The sequence below is a fragment of the Teleopsis dalmanni genome, chromosome 1 (genome assembly GCF_002237135.1).
Source record: "Teleopsis dalmanni isolate 2A chromosome 1, ASM223713v2, whole genome shotgun sequence".
Taxonomy (NCBI): domain Eukaryota; kingdom Metazoa; phylum Arthropoda; class Insecta; order Diptera; family Diopsidae; genus Teleopsis; species Teleopsis dalmanni.
This window is the reverse complement of record NC_051846.1, coordinates 173,860,549-173,877,159: the sequence shown is the minus strand read 5'-3', so window position 1 is coordinate 173,877,159 and position 16,611 is coordinate 173,860,549. Positions and strand designations below refer to the sequence as shown.

At 29.5% G+C, this 16,611-nt stretch overlaps 3 protein-coding genes across 3 annotated transcripts; all 3 read left to right on the top strand.

The window, feature by feature from the left end:
- The first annotated feature begins 3,062 nt into the window (after nt 1-3,062).
- LOC119670228 lies at nt 3,063-4,018 on the top strand. Its single transcript, XM_038080405.1, has 4 exons — nt 3,063-3,204; nt 3,267-3,368; nt 3,429-3,643; nt 3,711-4,018. The coding sequence occupies exons 1-4, from the start codon at nt 3,135-3,137 to the stop codon at nt 3,924-3,926; spliced, it is 603 nt and encodes a 200-aa protein (XP_037936333.1). The 5' UTR covers nt 3,063-3,134; the 3' UTR covers nt 3,927-4,018.
- Nucleotides 4,019-4,388: 370 nt separating this feature from the next.
- LOC119670226 lies at nt 4,389-9,353 on the top strand. The gene is made up of 6 exons (XM_038080403.1): nt 4,389-4,404; nt 7,799-7,892; nt 8,101-8,280; nt 8,351-8,548; nt 8,614-8,895; nt 8,962-9,353. Exons 2-6 carry the CDS (start codon nt 7,836-7,838, stop codon nt 9,040-9,042), a joined length of 798 nt encoding a protein of 265 aa, XP_037936331.1. The 5' UTR covers nt 4,389-4,404; nt 7,799-7,835; the 3' UTR covers nt 9,043-9,353.
- Nucleotides 9,354-11,496: 2,143 nt separating this feature from the next.
- On the top strand, nt 11,497-16,288 carry LOC119670224 (probable cytochrome P450 308a1). Its single transcript, XM_038080401.1, has 9 exons — nt 11,497-11,763; nt 11,890-12,130; nt 12,221-12,316; nt 13,555-13,742; nt 13,802-14,054; nt 14,110-14,236; nt 14,675-14,819; nt 15,864-15,985; nt 16,044-16,288. Exons 1-9 carry the CDS (start codon nt 11,582-11,584, stop codon nt 16,208-16,210), a joined length of 1,521 nt encoding a protein of 506 aa, XP_037936329.1. The 5' UTR covers nt 11,497-11,581; the 3' UTR covers nt 16,211-16,288.
- The last annotated feature ends 323 nt before the right edge of the window (nt 16,289-16,611 follow it).

The window sequence follows — 16,611 nt, the reverse complement described above, 5'->3', positions numbered from 1 at the left end:
AGCGAAATAAACAAGTACAGACAGATTACGAAATTAGCGAAATAAATTACAGTTTTGGCGAAATTCGAGTGAATTCCAGTTAATTCATAAGAAAAACAAGTAAATAAATATTTTTAAAGTAACGCTTAAGCTAAAGTTAAAGCATTTAAGGGAGCACGTAGGTTTTTGCAGAAAACAAAACCTGGTCAAGGTCAAAAGCTACTCTAGTAACAATAACAGAAATGAGTCGAGGCTCATTAATGCGCAATGTGAACGCAGAGTCATGCTCGCTTGCATGTCAGCCTGCATTTCGTCATACGCCAATTATTCAAGTCATTACATTTCATTTGCGTGAATTACCTAGCTTTGTTTTGATAATAACAACTTCATTCGTACTGTACCTGACGATAACTGTGGATTTACTGTTTGCTGTCCTTCGTTGCTGTTTTGTTTTCATTTTTACAATAATTTTTATTATTTTTAAAATTTTATTTATTTTTCATTTTTTATGAAATTTTAATTTATTTAAGTTTTCAGTCTCAAGTTGAGCGTTGAATCAATTGTCAAGTGTTCGCTTACGCTGTTGCCAGAGGCGAAGAGAAGGTAGTGCTGGTGCCTGTTTGCCCTTTTAGCGTAACGCCTAGCAACAGCTGATGGAATTATAGGCGCGTGCTGAGCAGCACGTGTCACTCTCGCATGCTGACTACCAATTTAGGTGCTGATGACGTTTCCATTGATATGAAAGCGTTTACTTTGCGCTGAGAGGTGAAGAAATAGGTTTCGTTTCTTATATAAATGCGATTATGTTTAGGAATATTAAATAAATGTTATTCAATTTATTAAGAATTTCTATTTGTGGTTAAACAAACAATTTTGGAAATAAATTTGTTTCATTTAATGTTTCGTTTTGGAAATATTAAACCAAAAATTTCGCCACGAGGAACTATTGACATTTGTCAATTTGTTTCACGCAGGAAATCTGATTTTTAATATTCCATGGTTTCAGAGATGGTTTTGTTAAATTATTCTATTTTTTTTTGTTGTTAATTGTAGAAGATTGAAAAACTGGCACGTGAAATTTTAAATTATTAAAATAAATTTTTAAGAATGATTTATAAAGTAATTCATTGAACTCAAACTGACAATTTGAATTGAATGGAACAAATTTGGAGTTCAAGTTCAAAAAAAAAATTTTTAAACATTTACTGCTAAAATAATCAAACCAAACTTTGGAAATATCAAAAACTATGTTTTTTATCTTTTATTTTTATTCATGCTCAGGTTGAGTATTTTCCGAGTTAGTACATCTGGGCACTTTTACTCTTTGATAGCTGGGCGGTTTCTGCAGAATCCCACCATTCTCACTGAATAATTTATGTATTCCTTAATGATTGATCAAAGATCTGCATAACGCATACTATTAATTATAATACAAAATCTCTAAGGTCTTTTCACTTCACTCACTAAAGGAGATAGTGCTCAATATAATTCAATATAACGGATGACGGACAACCCCGTGTTAGGACAACACTGACTTAAGGACATGTATATATATGTTTAATACACATATAATATATGTTTTGATGCATTCCCAGCAGTTCATTAAAAACCAATTGTCACTAGATACAAGTACACGAACTAGTCCAATGGAACTAGTAAAATGGGTGGTTCGTGGGTATGAGTAAAATCGCCACTTCGAATATATAAATTTCTCAATGATTTTTTTATACAAAATTTATTATATTAATTAATATAATACGTTATACATTGACACATGATTTAATGTATAATATATCATAATACAAAAAAAAAAATCAGTGAAGGAATTCAGTTGAAAAAGAATAAAAGAAAAATGCAAAAAAAAGTGCTATTAGAATTAAAATTTTTTATAGAAAACCGCTATTGCATAAAAATTATCATTATTAAAATTTAATATTCCATTTATGGAATCGAATCATGGTAGAGATTAGTGCAGTTATATATGTATTGTTGACGATGCCATAATCAAGGAACTTAAATTTGAATATGACAAATATAAATGAACCACCAAAAAATGTTTTTCATACATAGTATGACCAGTAATTGAACCCATTCACAGTCTGTAATAATAAATTTTACAATTTTAAAAAAGTGTATATTGGCCATTATTATTTATGACTTTTTATCATTTCTAGGTTATCTTCTTGATTCCATTAGTGTAGAACTTTTTCGGTTTATTGATGAAAAACTTAGTTAAGTGACTTTTAGCGGCTTCCCCGAATGGCGAATTAAGTACATTTAAGAGAGTTTTGTAGAGACCGATGCAAATGAGATTTATGTCTATTTCAATGAGATGGTGAAAGACAGGGACTCTAGCGTGGATGTTTCAAAACCTTTCAACTAACTTCCAGTAAATTATTCGGAGTAATCAAAGATGTGTGTAGTCTGGTATAGTCATGACGAAATACAATGACTTTTCTGTTTTTTTGAATTCGTGTCGAGTTTCCTTGATTGTTTCGCTGAAACGAACGAAAGTTCAGTCTGAAAGAAGCAGCGATTTCCATTAACTTCTTCTGGAGGACATTTGAAAAATGTTTTAATATATGTCACAACTAATAACAAAGCACAAAATAATAAATATTACATAGATCAATTTAAAAGATGAAAAGAGTCAACATTGTGTAGTTGACCCATGCCATATCAGGTAGTTTTAGTCTTATTGTGAGGCTGCTGATGGATCACTAACGGTTAAAAATTCATTTTAGAGGAGTGAAATATTCCGTGAAATTAATATTGCCACAACTGAAAGTTAAAAGACGAAGAAGTTTATTCAGTATTCAGTGCATGCACCAGGAAATAAATTTTAACAGGATCTTAATCAGAGAGCTTCTCTGAAATTGTCTTAAAGAGGGATAGTTGAAGGATATTTTCATATCTTTTGAGGCAATCATGGCTACAAAATGGGTTAAGAATAGACTAAGAAGCATAGTAAAATAATAAACTTGATCATAGTGTGGCTACGTTATATGTCAATGGAAAATAGTTCAAAAAAATTATTTAAAAATTAATTTTACTATATATTTTATTAAATTAAATTATTAAAATAAAAATTTTCAAAATTCCAAATTTGCAAAATTAATATTTCGCCTTTTTTTTCATTTCAATTCGGTAATAAAATGGCAGCCACAAATTGGAATAAATCTAAAATCGTTTGCATTACTGAGGAAAGCTCACCGGTCATTGAAAGTTAGTAGAAATTAATATACTTTTGTTTCAACCTGTATAATATTCTTCTATAAACCAATCAGATAGCTTCAGTACAGGTACAGATCTTTATGTTGTAAAACTTCAAAACATGCGTACCATAATCGAGGTGCGTCGTTTTATGTACAGCAAATTACTTCCAAATGGTATGTGCTACATCGTTTATTTTAGATTTTAAAGTGATTCTCTTTGTCTATATTATTCAGGTACTATCCTACCACTTGACTTTACAACCAACAATACACATTTCATTGATGATTATATCAATTATTGTAAGACGTTAGTAGAACCTACACGTAGTGTCTTCCCAACTACAGCACCAAACATAATTATACCAAGAACCAACTTTATTAATGTAGAAGAAAAGCGAAATCAAACAACATCTATGGCAAATATGTCCAAAGTGAATGCTCAAACGCAGGTAATTAAGTCAATCTATTATAATGATCTTTTACTGGTCTCTGGAACACAAAATATTTTCTTTCCAGACAATATGTACACGTAGCATAAGTACTTCAACTGATCCTGAGAAAAAAGTCAGATTTGTTTTCCCCAGAAAAAAAACTCGGAATTGCTGTTCCTGTCGCTCAGACAACGACCTTTTTAAAAGACCAAGGAAGATGTTAATCTTTAGATCAGCAACTAATTTGAAAATTGGAAATAAAAACTGTAAAGGAAATGCTTGTAATGAATCTGAGAGCTGAATTAGTTCATTAAGTTATCAATATGTGAACCTTTTGAAAAACAAAAAGAGATGCAAAATATTCATAATAATAAAGAGGTAGCATTTAATATATCCACCTTTTTTTATAACAACTGTGTGTAGTAGCTTTCCAAAATGCTTTCTTAAGTAACCCGCATATTAGAGGTACTATTAAATTGGTAAGAATCTAATGCTCATAACAATTATTTTTCTAATTTTAATTTAGTTTTATCTAACAACTAAAACTATATTGCTCTATATAGTTCATTCCAATAAAGATGTTTTTTTCAAAGTATTATTCAAAAGTTTATCGATATTGAACACTGCGTGAAAACTGCATTATTTATACTTGATCTGGAATATAAGGCGGATGATCTTCAGATGTGTATTAATATCATTTGCTTATTTATAGAGCAGTAGGAGTCAATAGGTGGGAAGAAAACATTCCCCCACCTAGGAAAATATTTACTTATTAAGAAGTAAGTTTATATATGATAAAAAAATTGTACTATAATCTGTGTTACAAGACTGATACTCAGTAAGGCGTATTTAGGAACTGCTATGCAGTGAGGCTGCAAGAGCAACGTCTAATTTCTTAAAAAGTAGTAATCTGAACCGCTATTCAAAATTTTAACATTGCTGATTTGGAGGTAGCCCATCTTTATATATCCAGGTTTATTTTCAGAAACCAGATCACAAAAATCTTAGTTTCAAAACCAACAAGCGCGATTGATAAAGGAGATTATTTTTTGAAGTTCAATGTTTGTGATATATGTCTGGCTCCTTTTTTCGTCAACTTCAATAGTGGAAGGTTTTGCTAGGCCTGGGTATTTGCAAAGAAAACGTTTAATTGTTTATTTTTCCTTTGCTTCCCGACAGCTTCGGCATTTGTGGTTAAAGGAAACTCAGGTTTTCGGTTTAGTTGTTTATTTTTCCTTTATTTTTCGGTGGCTTCTGTATTCGTGGTTCAGAGCGAAATCCATTTTTTCGGTTTAATGGTTTATTTTTCCTTTATTTATCGGTAGCTTCTGTATTCGTGGTTCAGAGCGAAATCCATTTTTTCGGTTTAATGGTTTATTTTTTATTATTTTCCGGCAGCTTCTGCATTTCTGGTTAAAAAGGATACCCAAGTTTTCGGTATAGTTGTTCACTTTTACTTTGAAAAATTAATCTCAAAAACACTTTAAGCCTAAAGTGTGATTAAGAAACAGTCCCCGACTAACTTATTTAATATAATTGGTCTACAGTAGTAGTCATCAATTACTGTAGCCAACACCTATAGGTCATCTTGTGTCTACACTGACTACACTTTCGCAAGTTTTTGACCCACATTCTTATATCTTTTCTAACACATGCAAATTCGTGGTAGCACCTTAAGTTGGAAAATAATGCGTATTTGTTTTCGAACATAAAAATCTTGCCAAGTTCTAACCAGTGTATGTGTCGAGTTGATTGTGCGTTGTTTGAGTTAATCCTCAATATTTTGAGGACTCTAATATTGTATGACATTTAATACACTTTGATTCAACTAAACTTCATTAGTAACTTCTTCTTTCACATAAGCTAGAATATAAGTGAATGCAGAAAAGAACACTTACTTGTGTTTTCGGGAAACGCAATCCATATTCCATCTGGAAAAAACCCATTATTTCGAATAAAAAAATTAATTTGTTTACGGATTTGACACTCTACTTAAATATCTTTTCATTCATTCATTGACTGTTATTACTTATCATTCAAAAACTGAATTATTTTTTATATTGAAACGAGTTTTGTTTATTTTTATTTATAATGAATCTTACAAAACAACAGCTGATGACGATAAACAAATGATAAACAATAAACATTTTTTGGGGGTATTTTATATGCCGGACGCATTCGTTCAAATTGCAAATAAAAATTTCTGACTGGATTTCGATTAAATTTTAAATTTCTTTTAAGTTATGAAAATTATTTAAAAAAAAGAAAACAAACATAATATATTAAAAAATCGTAAACAATTTACTGTGTAATGCGAATTTGCGTAACTTTTGACCATGATCCGAATAAACCCGTTCCACGAAATCTTCATGAACGACTGAATGCCCTCTGCACAATGAGTCCACAACAAAGTCTGATGACTAGTGAATTGTGATATCAATTGCTTCGACCAAAATCTTTTAAGGTAAATTAAAATGTTTATTATTTTTTATTTTACTAATTCGGTGAAAGCGACCTTTAATTAAAGAAGTCGTTTTATATACCATACGTTTAAAGAATGCACTTAGATACTTATAAACATTCATTTGAAGTTTTTTCTTTAGGCACACATTTTTGTTTATTCGACATAGCTATAGATTAGGTGGACCCAATTATTTAACAAAAAAAAAAACATGATAAGAAACTCATTTTATGCTGTTCAAGTTAAGATTCATTTAACTTGCTTAAGAAGATTCGATTACATCGTTTCACGAAGATTATATAACGGAATTAGCTCCTTTATCTTGAATGATTTAATATACTTTGTTCTTGGCATCTATTTTCTGGCTTTTAAATTCATCTATTATCCATAGCTTATTGATATAAGCCTTTGATTTCAAATACCCCAGAGGAAAAAGTCTGTGTCAAGTTAAGCGAACGCGTTGTCCATTCAAAAGGACTATTCCATGATATCCAGTGATCAGAAAACAAAAGTTTGAAATTGAAATTGGCATCGATATTGATTGACTACCAAATATAAGTTTTATACAGACTATATTAGAATATAGTCTAGAGACTACAAAATATTTGTCATCAAAATATTAATCATTAATTGTTTAACTTGATCTGTTAAAATTCTATGAATAAATGTTCACACCTATAAACTAATAGACTAGTTTTTCAACTATGAAAGGTGTTTTGTAAGTCTACTAACTATTTTTCGCCATTAAATTCGTCATGGAATTATATTCAAGCGAAACTCTTTATTCTTGATAACTAATTCTGATATAAGATATTTGCAGCAATGGACCGACCTGGTCCATTGCTGCAAATGGACCAGGTCCATAGATTACCATAATACATACTTTCATTCGACAAAAAGTAAGAAATTTTCTCAAGGGAACTGCTAAGATCTATTCAAGCCCCTTGATGGTAGTACCAGTATATTACTTACGAAGTAGTAAATAAAGAGATCAACAGTCAAATTAAAGTACAATTTCATTTGATTCGTAATATTTGAGCGAGGTTTTTCGAATTAAGGCAGCTAAACAAATTTAAAATAGATACACCTAATAGTGTAAGAAACCTTCTATATATAACCTTCTATTCTATATATACAAAATACAGTTTGGAAAGATAATAACTTCAAAAATTTTTAAACATAGGTAGAATGATATGAAAGAATCCATAACCCATGCGATTTCATATAAAATGAATAGAATGTAAGAAGGTCTCCTTTTTAGGGAGCTATCTATGATACATCACTAGTCAAATTAGAAATTAATCTAATTAACGAATCAACAAAAAAAGGTCTAATTAGTGTAATCGAAACGATGGATATTAAAATTGAGCTTAACTAGTGACACTTAGATTTGAAGATATTTGCATAATGGCAACTGAGTGCAAACCTTTTTTATAAGATTAAGTAATGAAACTAATATACTGCAGCAGTACACCATATATCCTATACACCATGACCCCTAAAACATATAATTTAAAATTTCAATAATTTCACTAATACAAAAGAAATAAAAACTTAGTTACCTATGATTCTTTTATTAAAAAGAAATTGTTTTTTAAAAAATTTGAGAAATAGTTAAGTAAATTCAACAAGAATTAATTGTAAAAAATTTCAGTATTAAATTTGATTTGGTTTTTGTGGGGCTAAAAATTTATCTCAATGTCTATTTTAAGTGATTCCGTCAAAGTGAGAGCTTTGGAATATGTAAAGATGACCAAAATTTTCCCTAAATGCGGTTTTCTTGAAACTGTGAAGAACTCAAGCGAAGTAATTACAAGTAAAATTTTTGGGCAATATATATATATATAGATATATATATATAGATATATATATAGATATATATATATATATATAGATTCGAAATTCCAGATATATTAGTATTAAATTATTATATCAAGATATGATAAATTAGTAAAGATATACTTTTTATATTTAAATAGAAATTAAATATATAAAATTCACTACATTTTTGTAGCTTTGTGATGAGTTTCGTAAATTATTGGACTCAAGCTTATCCTTTGAAGAATACATATCACTTTTGGCTACTTCCGCAATCATTTATGTTTTAGCCGAAACAAAAACACTGCGGGATATTTTAAAAACAGGACTTCTGGAAGAAATCATAAGTCGTATACAACTTAAGCATGCGGGTCCCGTAAGTAGTTCTCGTATGATTTTTTATAATTATGCGAATTTTAATTTTCAAAACATGTTTTCTATTACAGACACAGGCTATGTGCCAAGAAATTTTTAGAGCACTTCAATATCAATCTTTGGATGCATACCCAAATATCATTACTTTTGCTTTAGCTCTTCCATTGGAATATCCTACATCTGTAGCCATACATTTATGTTTGGCTTCGGCTTGCCTATATAAATGTATTAATTTCTCAAATTATAAATGGAAGGCAAAGTTTATAAATGTATGAAATTTGTATTTAAAAAAAATTTGCTTGATATAAGATTCTTCGATTTTTTTCTTTGACAGTTCCACAGTCTAATTAAATATATGGATCTTGTGGATGATGATATTTTTCTTGGTGGAGATAAATCTGTATACTTTTGTTATTTCCTGAAAGCAATGTCTGCTTTGTTACTTATCATACTATTTAACGGGGATCACCAGGAATTGATTTTGATGGGCTATTCACCTTACATTACATACAACGTCCAGGATCTTAGAAAACTCATTCTTTGGTTTTTGAGGTTACTTGTAAAAATGTCAAGTTTAAATACGGAAAATCATTATGCTTCGGCGTGCCATTATCAGGTATATTTTTACATTTTATTATAATATTATATATAATGTATATAAATCATAATTTTTTTTTTCTAGTTGACAGCAATTATGAACTCATCAATCCTTGAACGCATACAATTTGTCGAATATGAAATGTGCAAGGAATCAAACGCCTAGGCATAAAATTTATTACTTTGAAACCACATATATATCGTAGAAATTAAGAAGGCTTATCGGTGTAATTATTGTAGATTTGTATAAATTCTTCTAAAAACATATATACAATAAAACCGCATTGTACCACTGTAAACTGTATATATACTTAAATAGTTTGTATACATTTACTCTCATATTTTTTAGCAACCTAGTTATAGATTTAAGTTTTCGTGTACTATCAAAATCTTTATGGGTCGATACTAAAGATGTAAGGTAATCTAAACAACTCTTTTGGGTTAACAATACAGAGACTCAATAAATAAATAAATAGATTGCTCTGAGGTTTTATTACAGTTATTCCATTCGATTTAGTATAGTAATGTAAGTTTAAACCACAGACTGACATGGAAAAATTAGATAAACTTAATGATAATTTAATTAAATGAATTTAAATTTGTTAAAATTCAAAACGAATGCAATGGTTGGTATATTAAAACCTGATAAAAATTGTCTGGAAAAGAAATATCCCTCTCTACATGAATAAGCCTCTGTAGATATTTGTAAACTGACAATTCTAGTGTTGTAAGTTTTCTACATTATTAATCATAAATACTATGAAATATAGTAAATGCTTCGTATTATATATTAAACGCAAATAGGTCTACATATTCCTTATGTCAATAGCCCTACGAAGTTATCAAATTGTAATTTTCTGCGACAGTACACCGACTATTCACATTTTGTTTAACCAAAAGCAAAATTATAACTAACGTAGTAGTGTTAATTAAGTTCAGAGATTAACCAGTGCATAATATCACTAGTTTACTTCCAAGGGATCGCAGAGTACAATACTATGAAATTAATTAAAAATAGGCGTATAAACTATAGTCAGATAATATAATCAGACATGTGTCAGAAGCATTTTAAGCAGAGAAACAAATACTGATCTCATTGGAATATGCCAAAAAAATATTTTCAAAATTTCTTAAGTTTAAAAAGATATCTATAGAACGCCATGCTGAACTTTTAAAAATGTGTTCTTACATGGCCAAGTAACAAATTGTTAATATTATCAAATTATTAAAATATTTTCTGGATGCCCTATGCTCTCCTACAGGATTTAAAGGAAATCATCATCATCAACCTTCTATTTGGTAGAGTATGTTCGAAGTCACAAACTTTGTGGCGGTGTTCATAAGATCGTTCCTGCAGGGAAAAAATGGAAATAGACATATTTGAATGAATACATCTTATGTAAATAAGTAGGCTAAGACTGAGACGTTATATTATGAGAGTTTGTGAGCCATTGAGCATAGCGATTTTTCACATATAGATGTTACAATGATAATCTTTTTCATCAACCACGCTGATTACTTTTACAAGTTATAATCACATCTTCGTAGGCGTGGTAATAAAAATAATTATATTTGGACAGGTTGGGAAACTACTGCCAGTATTTAAATTAATCAACCGATTCTGCAAAGGATAAAATGGATACCGTATCTAAAAGATGTATGGGCAAGTTGCTCAGCTATAATAATAGTTAAGTTAGGTTTGGAGTGGCGGCCTTATGAGATCACTTAGAGCCAAATAATGGCGCGTCTTAGTACTACGGATTAGCTGACCTCTAGTCGGTGCATGATCGTACGACGTAAGGCAAAACAATTTAGTTTAGTTTTTAATCATACTAATAATAGTTTAACAATAAGTACATATATATCGAAAATTCCATATACTTGATCTACCAGATAGATTTGTGTACTTCAAAAATAAGTAAATCAGTGAATAAGTTTATATAAAACATATTTAGAATATCATAACATTTCAACTTAAATTTAATTACAGTATTTAAATAGTTTGAAAATTAATTTGTTAAATAGAATTATATTATAATTATTTATATTAACAGTTAGTATATGATGGTGCCTTAAGCTTAGTACTACGATATCGATAGCATTTTTTGTACAACATAGTAAAAATTTATTTTATAAACTGTTTTTATTGCTATTAATTAAAAAAATTAATAGTTTTTTAGTTAGTTATAGAAAATAAACTTGATAAATTTTTTATAGTTACATATTTTCTAATAGGAATATTATCTTACAAAGTACTGTGAGTACGCCAACAGACCGTAATAAAACCGATATAACAGGTTCGTAATAGACTGTGTGCTATTCAATAGCTGTTAATATATCTGAAAATAGAAAGCTTATATTCATATCAATATACATATATATAATTATATGCAATTTTTTAAAAGCTTCCATTTAAGTTAAACTCGTACTTTACAATGTAAACATGTAAACACGCAACCCAAGTTCTATTACTGCACCTCAGTCAATCTGAGTCGGAGTTCATTAAAGTATACAGTTTAATAAAATAAATGTGTTTATAAATGCTTTAAATTTTTTGATTAGTTAATAATATAATGAATGATGTAGTAAAAATACAATTATTAAACAATCGTAGGTAGATGTAAACAATTTTCCTTAGCAAAATGTTCAGTTTTCTTACTATGAGTAGCGCGATAACTTGTAAAATCGTTCTTGATTGAATAAATATGTTTCTAGAGTTTATTTTAACTATATTGGTAGTACTTCTATTTTACTCCGGAGTTTGGAAAGTCAGTTATTGGCGACGAAATGGCATTATTAGTCCTCGTGGTTATCCGATTTGTGGCAATATGTGGAAATTTGTGCTGACTAAAAAACATTTTGGTGCAATATATGAAGACATTTATAAGTTTGTATATAGAAATTGTGAAAAATAACTGATCTATTAATTATTTAAATTAATTTCAATATAATTTATTACTTATTCAATTGGTTTCATAATAGATTTTTATTTATTCTTTACATTGCTTTGAAGTGCTTATGCAGATTTGCCTTACGTGGGCATTTATCGTATATTCAATGAACCGTCCATACTTGTGCATGACCAGGATGTGATTAAGGATATTATGATACGTAGATTTACACACTTTCAGGATAATGTACTATGGGTGGATGAAGAGCGTGACCCACTTGCGTGCTGTAATCCTTTTATAGCAAAAGGTGAAAAATGGAAGCAATATCGCTCAGACATTGTTCCAATTTTCACTCAAAGTAAAGTATGTAAAATTATTACAGAGTATTTTCTCGAGTGCATATATATGTATGTATATATGAGATACAAAATTTTATTTTATTTTTCTGAAAAGGTAAAATTAAGTTTTGCAAAAATACAAAAGGCTTGCAGTGAAATGGACAAATATGTTGAAATACATTTGGATGAAAACTGTTTCGAAGCGAAAGAGGTAAATGGATTTAAATTGTAAATGAAGAAATAATTGAATATTTAATGGAAACACGAACACCTATCGATAACTCATATGAAGATAAAATAAATTATATAAACTTATATGTTTATATACATATTTACAAAAATTTTCCAATCAGAGCGATATTTCTTAACTCAAAATGTAGTAGAGATTGAAACAATATGTTTATGTAGTTTACACGAACTGAACTGGTAATATCTTCAAAAAAGAAAAGAAAATATTTATAATTAAAATTGAAAATACAATATCTACAACTCACTAAAGAAAAGAATTTAAAAGTAAATAACGTTTAATTAATTTAACGGGTGCCATGCGGACTTGTCCAACAACATCCATGAAGGTCCTTCTAGAACTCACACCATTGTCGATATACACCAGGTCCTAAGCGGAAAGGGCAATTCTACGAATGAAGAAAGGAAATATAACGTATAGCTGGCTCAATAGTAAGAAGTGCAAAAATCTTGCCAAGCAGCTTCCGGAGTTTTTAAAGCTATGAGACACGATGTATTCTAAGTTCAGCTTTATTAAGCTATTTAAAACAGAAGTAAGCAACAAAAGAAACAGGGAATACATCAATCAAACCTACCAGCTAACGGATAGCACAACCGCATGGTTCACTACAGGTTTTCTTACGCTGAGGAAAAATACTAGCATCTTCCAATCAATAATTTACACAAGAAAGCGGCCACACACATGCTGTTAGAATGCCCTGCGCTAATGCACAAACGGAATAGGCTCCTGGGAATGTATATTCTTATGGAAGAGGCAATAAAATTCTGAAAAGTAGGTTCTATACTACTTTTTATTGAAGCAACAGGGCTTAGCGGCGTAATATAAACCCAATAGTCACGACACAATAGTCACGACACAATAGTCACGGCGGGCACAATAGTCACGACGGTCGCGGTGCTACATCCCCTAACAATAACAATAAACTTTTGACCCTTTAAAATATTAATCACAATAGTTTTTTTTGTTTAATAAAACAACAAAAGAATTATTTTTATCTATACCTATTAAGTTACTTAAATATCTAATAATGGGATCTGAAAATTTTATCAAAAATTGTTGGTTGATTTTTGAGGCAATTAGCAGATCTACACTTATACGTTAAACTTGTTTACATACCCTTCTATATAATTTTAGCAAAATAATACTACATTTTAAAATTTTTATTTAATTTTAATATATATATATATATATTATGTTTTCAGTTATTTTCCAAATATCTTCTCAACGTTGTGGCCTCCACTGCCTTTGGTTTCAATGCGGATTTGTTCTCAAATACAAAATCGGAATTCACAAAACTTGTATCTCACATTTTTCTACCGAAAATGTTCAGCCTAATTGAGACGATTTCCCTACTATTTTCACCTGCCATAAATAAATTAACAAAATACCAGTATGATTTAATTTTAACATTAATGTATTAATTCTATATATAAAATTAATATATTTTAGTTATATTCCTAAGCCAACGCAGCAATGGCTTTATTCAATTCTGACAGAAAATGTATATCAACGCTTGAACCCAAATGACATCTCACCGCCGACATCGGGGGGTATTTACAGTGATTATATACAATGGTTAATAGATACTAAAACAAAACATAATGAACCCATTGATATAACAACAATAATAGGACACTGTTCCACATTTTTATTGGAAGGATTTGAAACTTCATCTTCCCTAATGGCATTTGCTATTTATGAGGTAAAAGAGTTTTTGGATGGAATGTCTTTCAGAATATTTATAAAATTATTTGTAGTTTGCTAAAAATGCGCCAGTACAATATCGTGTACTGCAAGAAATTGATGAAGTGTTGGAACGTTACAATGGTGTACTCAGTTATGAGGCTCTACAAGAAATGAGTTACTTGGAAGCAAGCCTTTATGGTAAGTATAACATAGAAGCATCAAACATTATATACTTATTATATAATAGCCCTGTGTTAATGCACATACGAAATAGGCTCTTGGGAATGTATATTCCTACGGAAGATGCAATAAAACTTTGTAAAGTAAGTTCTATACTAATTTTTATTGACGCTTACAGGGGTTAAAGACCTACTCTAAGCCCAGAAGGGGCACAATAGACCCGACGGTCGCAATTCTACATCCCCTAACAATAATAATAATAATATATAATATAATATGAATATAAGATATAATTTTCGAAACAGTTGCTAGCCATAAATTAATTAATTAATAATTAGTAAAAAATTACTGTTGTATTTTACTGTTATTAATGTTATATATTTACAGTAATTTGATATCAAAATTATTTATTTTAAATTTAATTCAATTTATATATATACACAAATGTCCTTTTAGAAACCTTACGTTTGTATCCAGTAATGGCAGCGTTGTTGAAGCATTGCACTAAGCCATTCACTCTACAACCGCAAAAACAAGGAGGAAAAGCGTTTACAGTACCAAAAGGGATGGTTATGGTAATACCAGTGAAGGCAATACACTAGTGAGTATTTCAAAATTTTAATTTATTTCTACGTTATATTTCAAATCAATGATTGATTTAGGACTATGTTATGTAGATATTCATATAACAAATGGTTGTGAATGCTAAACTTTCTCTCTGTTGATAACCTTCAACTATGTTGTGTAGACTGTAAAGTTTGAGTTTTTAATTTTTTACAATCACTACTTGATTCTTAATTCTTCTTCTTGAGTTAGTGCTATTACGCACTTTTACTCTATAATGGCTGGGGGCTTATCTCTACCCCACACTAGGCTTTAACTAGGCTAAGAAATCATATCATTTATTTATCTTTCACTACTACTTTGATACATTTTGGTTGCGTCTAAATTTAAAAGATTATATTTTTTGTATAATCATAAAAAAAGGGTGGAGGTCTAGCATTTATACAATTAAGCAATAGTGTTTTTACAACCATGACGAGATATAGATAATGAATAAAGTTAAAACGAATTTTCTTTTTTACTCCGATACTCAAATTTTTAATTTACACTGAAAACAACAAAAATTCCACATTTGTGGTAAACATGACAGTCTGCATAACATGCCAATTACAAAATTTCAATATTCAATCATTTAATTATAATTGATTGTGAATATTTTACTCTACTCACTGAAACAAATACTGTACATAAACAAAACAACATCATTGTTGTTGTTAATTGATTGTTTGTTTCTGTACACTGTTTTGTCATTGTCATCGTTGTTAATTTAACTCTTAAATGAAAAGAAGAAAAGAAGAGAGAGAAAAATGATGACAATGATAGAAAGATCTTCTTAAAAACAAATTCTAAGTTTTTATAAAAACATATAAAGGACTGTTTTTGTTTAACTTAAAACACTAGAACAGTTTCCAGGACTTCAGGCTATTGTGGGCATTTTAATTAAATATGTTTGAATAAATACTTGAAATTAATAAATAACAATTAAATTTACTATTTATTTATTTACTATTTATGGTATTATTTATTTAAGATATATTATACTTTTAACTTTGGATATTTATTAGAAGTTTTTTAAATTTAGTGATGAAAATCTGTATCCAGAACCTTTGAAATTTCAACCTGATCGATTTATTGATGCAAATGAGAAGCAACGATTAGGTTGCATGTATTTAGGTTTTGGTGAAGGTCCTCGCATGTGTCCAGGTATTTATCACAAATTATATATTTGGAAAATGATTTATTTTAAAACTATTATTTCTAGGTACACGTTTGGCTTTAGCACAGAGCAAGGCTGGACTTGTAACTTTACTTTCCAAGTATTTTGTTTATTTGGCAGGCAAAACAAAAAATCCACTAAAAATATCCACCACAACCTTCTTAACCGCAGCTGATGATGGTATATGGATAAGTTTTAAGCCGAGGAAATAATTTTAGTAGTTTTGAAAATTATCAAATAAGAATATCAATAAAAATATGTACCAAATAAATGTTTTTAGTATAATTGAATATTATTTTTTTTTCATTTCATTATACAATTTAAATATTATTAATTCTTAAAGGAAAATGAAGATATTCTGGAATCTTCACATTGATCATAGATAAAATTGATGAGAGTAATCCTGAACGAATAGGCACAATGTTGTCACGGTATGTTCGAATTGTATAAACTATAAAAGTGTCTCTTCATCAGCTGGACCTATTCATTAGAATAATCAAAACATAAGTTCAAGATAGGGTTTATAGAACAATTTTCACATGTTTTAGCTTATGTTCTAGCTTTTCTTCTTTTTTGGAATATATTTTCGTTGAGTTTTGCGATTTTGTTCCAG

Coding starts and splice junctions, on each gene's coding strand:
- LOC119670228 (XM_038080405.1), top strand. CDS start 3,135: ATGGCAGCCACAAATTGGAATAAATCTAAAATCGTTTGCATTACTGAG. Junction 3,205..3,266: donor AAGCTCACCGGTCATTGAAA/GTTAGTAGAAAT, acceptor TAAACCAATCAG/ATAGCTTCAGTACAGGTACA. Junction 3,369..3,428: donor CAGCAAATTACTTCCAAATG/GTATGTGCTACA, acceptor TATATTATTCAG/GTACTATCCTACCACTTGAC.
- LOC119670226 (XM_038080403.1), top strand. CDS start 7,836: ATGACCAAAATTTTCCCTAAATGCGGTTTTCTTGAAACTGTGAAGAAC. Junction 8,549..8,613: donor GGAAGGCAAAGTTTATAAAT/GTATGAAATTTG, acceptor TTTCTTTGACAG/TTCCACAGTCTAATTAAATA. Junction 8,896..8,961: donor CTTCGGCGTGCCATTATCAG/GTATATTTTTAC, acceptor TTTTTTTTCTAG/TTGACAGCAATTATGAACTC.
- LOC119670224 (XM_038080401.1), top strand. CDS start 11,582: ATGTTTCTAGAGTTTATTTTAACTATATTGGTAGTACTTCTATTTTAC. Junction 14,055..14,109: donor TGGCATTTGCTATTTATGAG/GTAAAAGAGTTT, acceptor AATTATTTGTAG/TTTGCTAAAAATGCGCCAGT. Junction 14,237..14,674: donor CTTGGAAGCAAGCCTTTATG/GTAAGTATAACA, acceptor ATGTCCTTTTAG/AAACCTTACGTTTGTATCCA.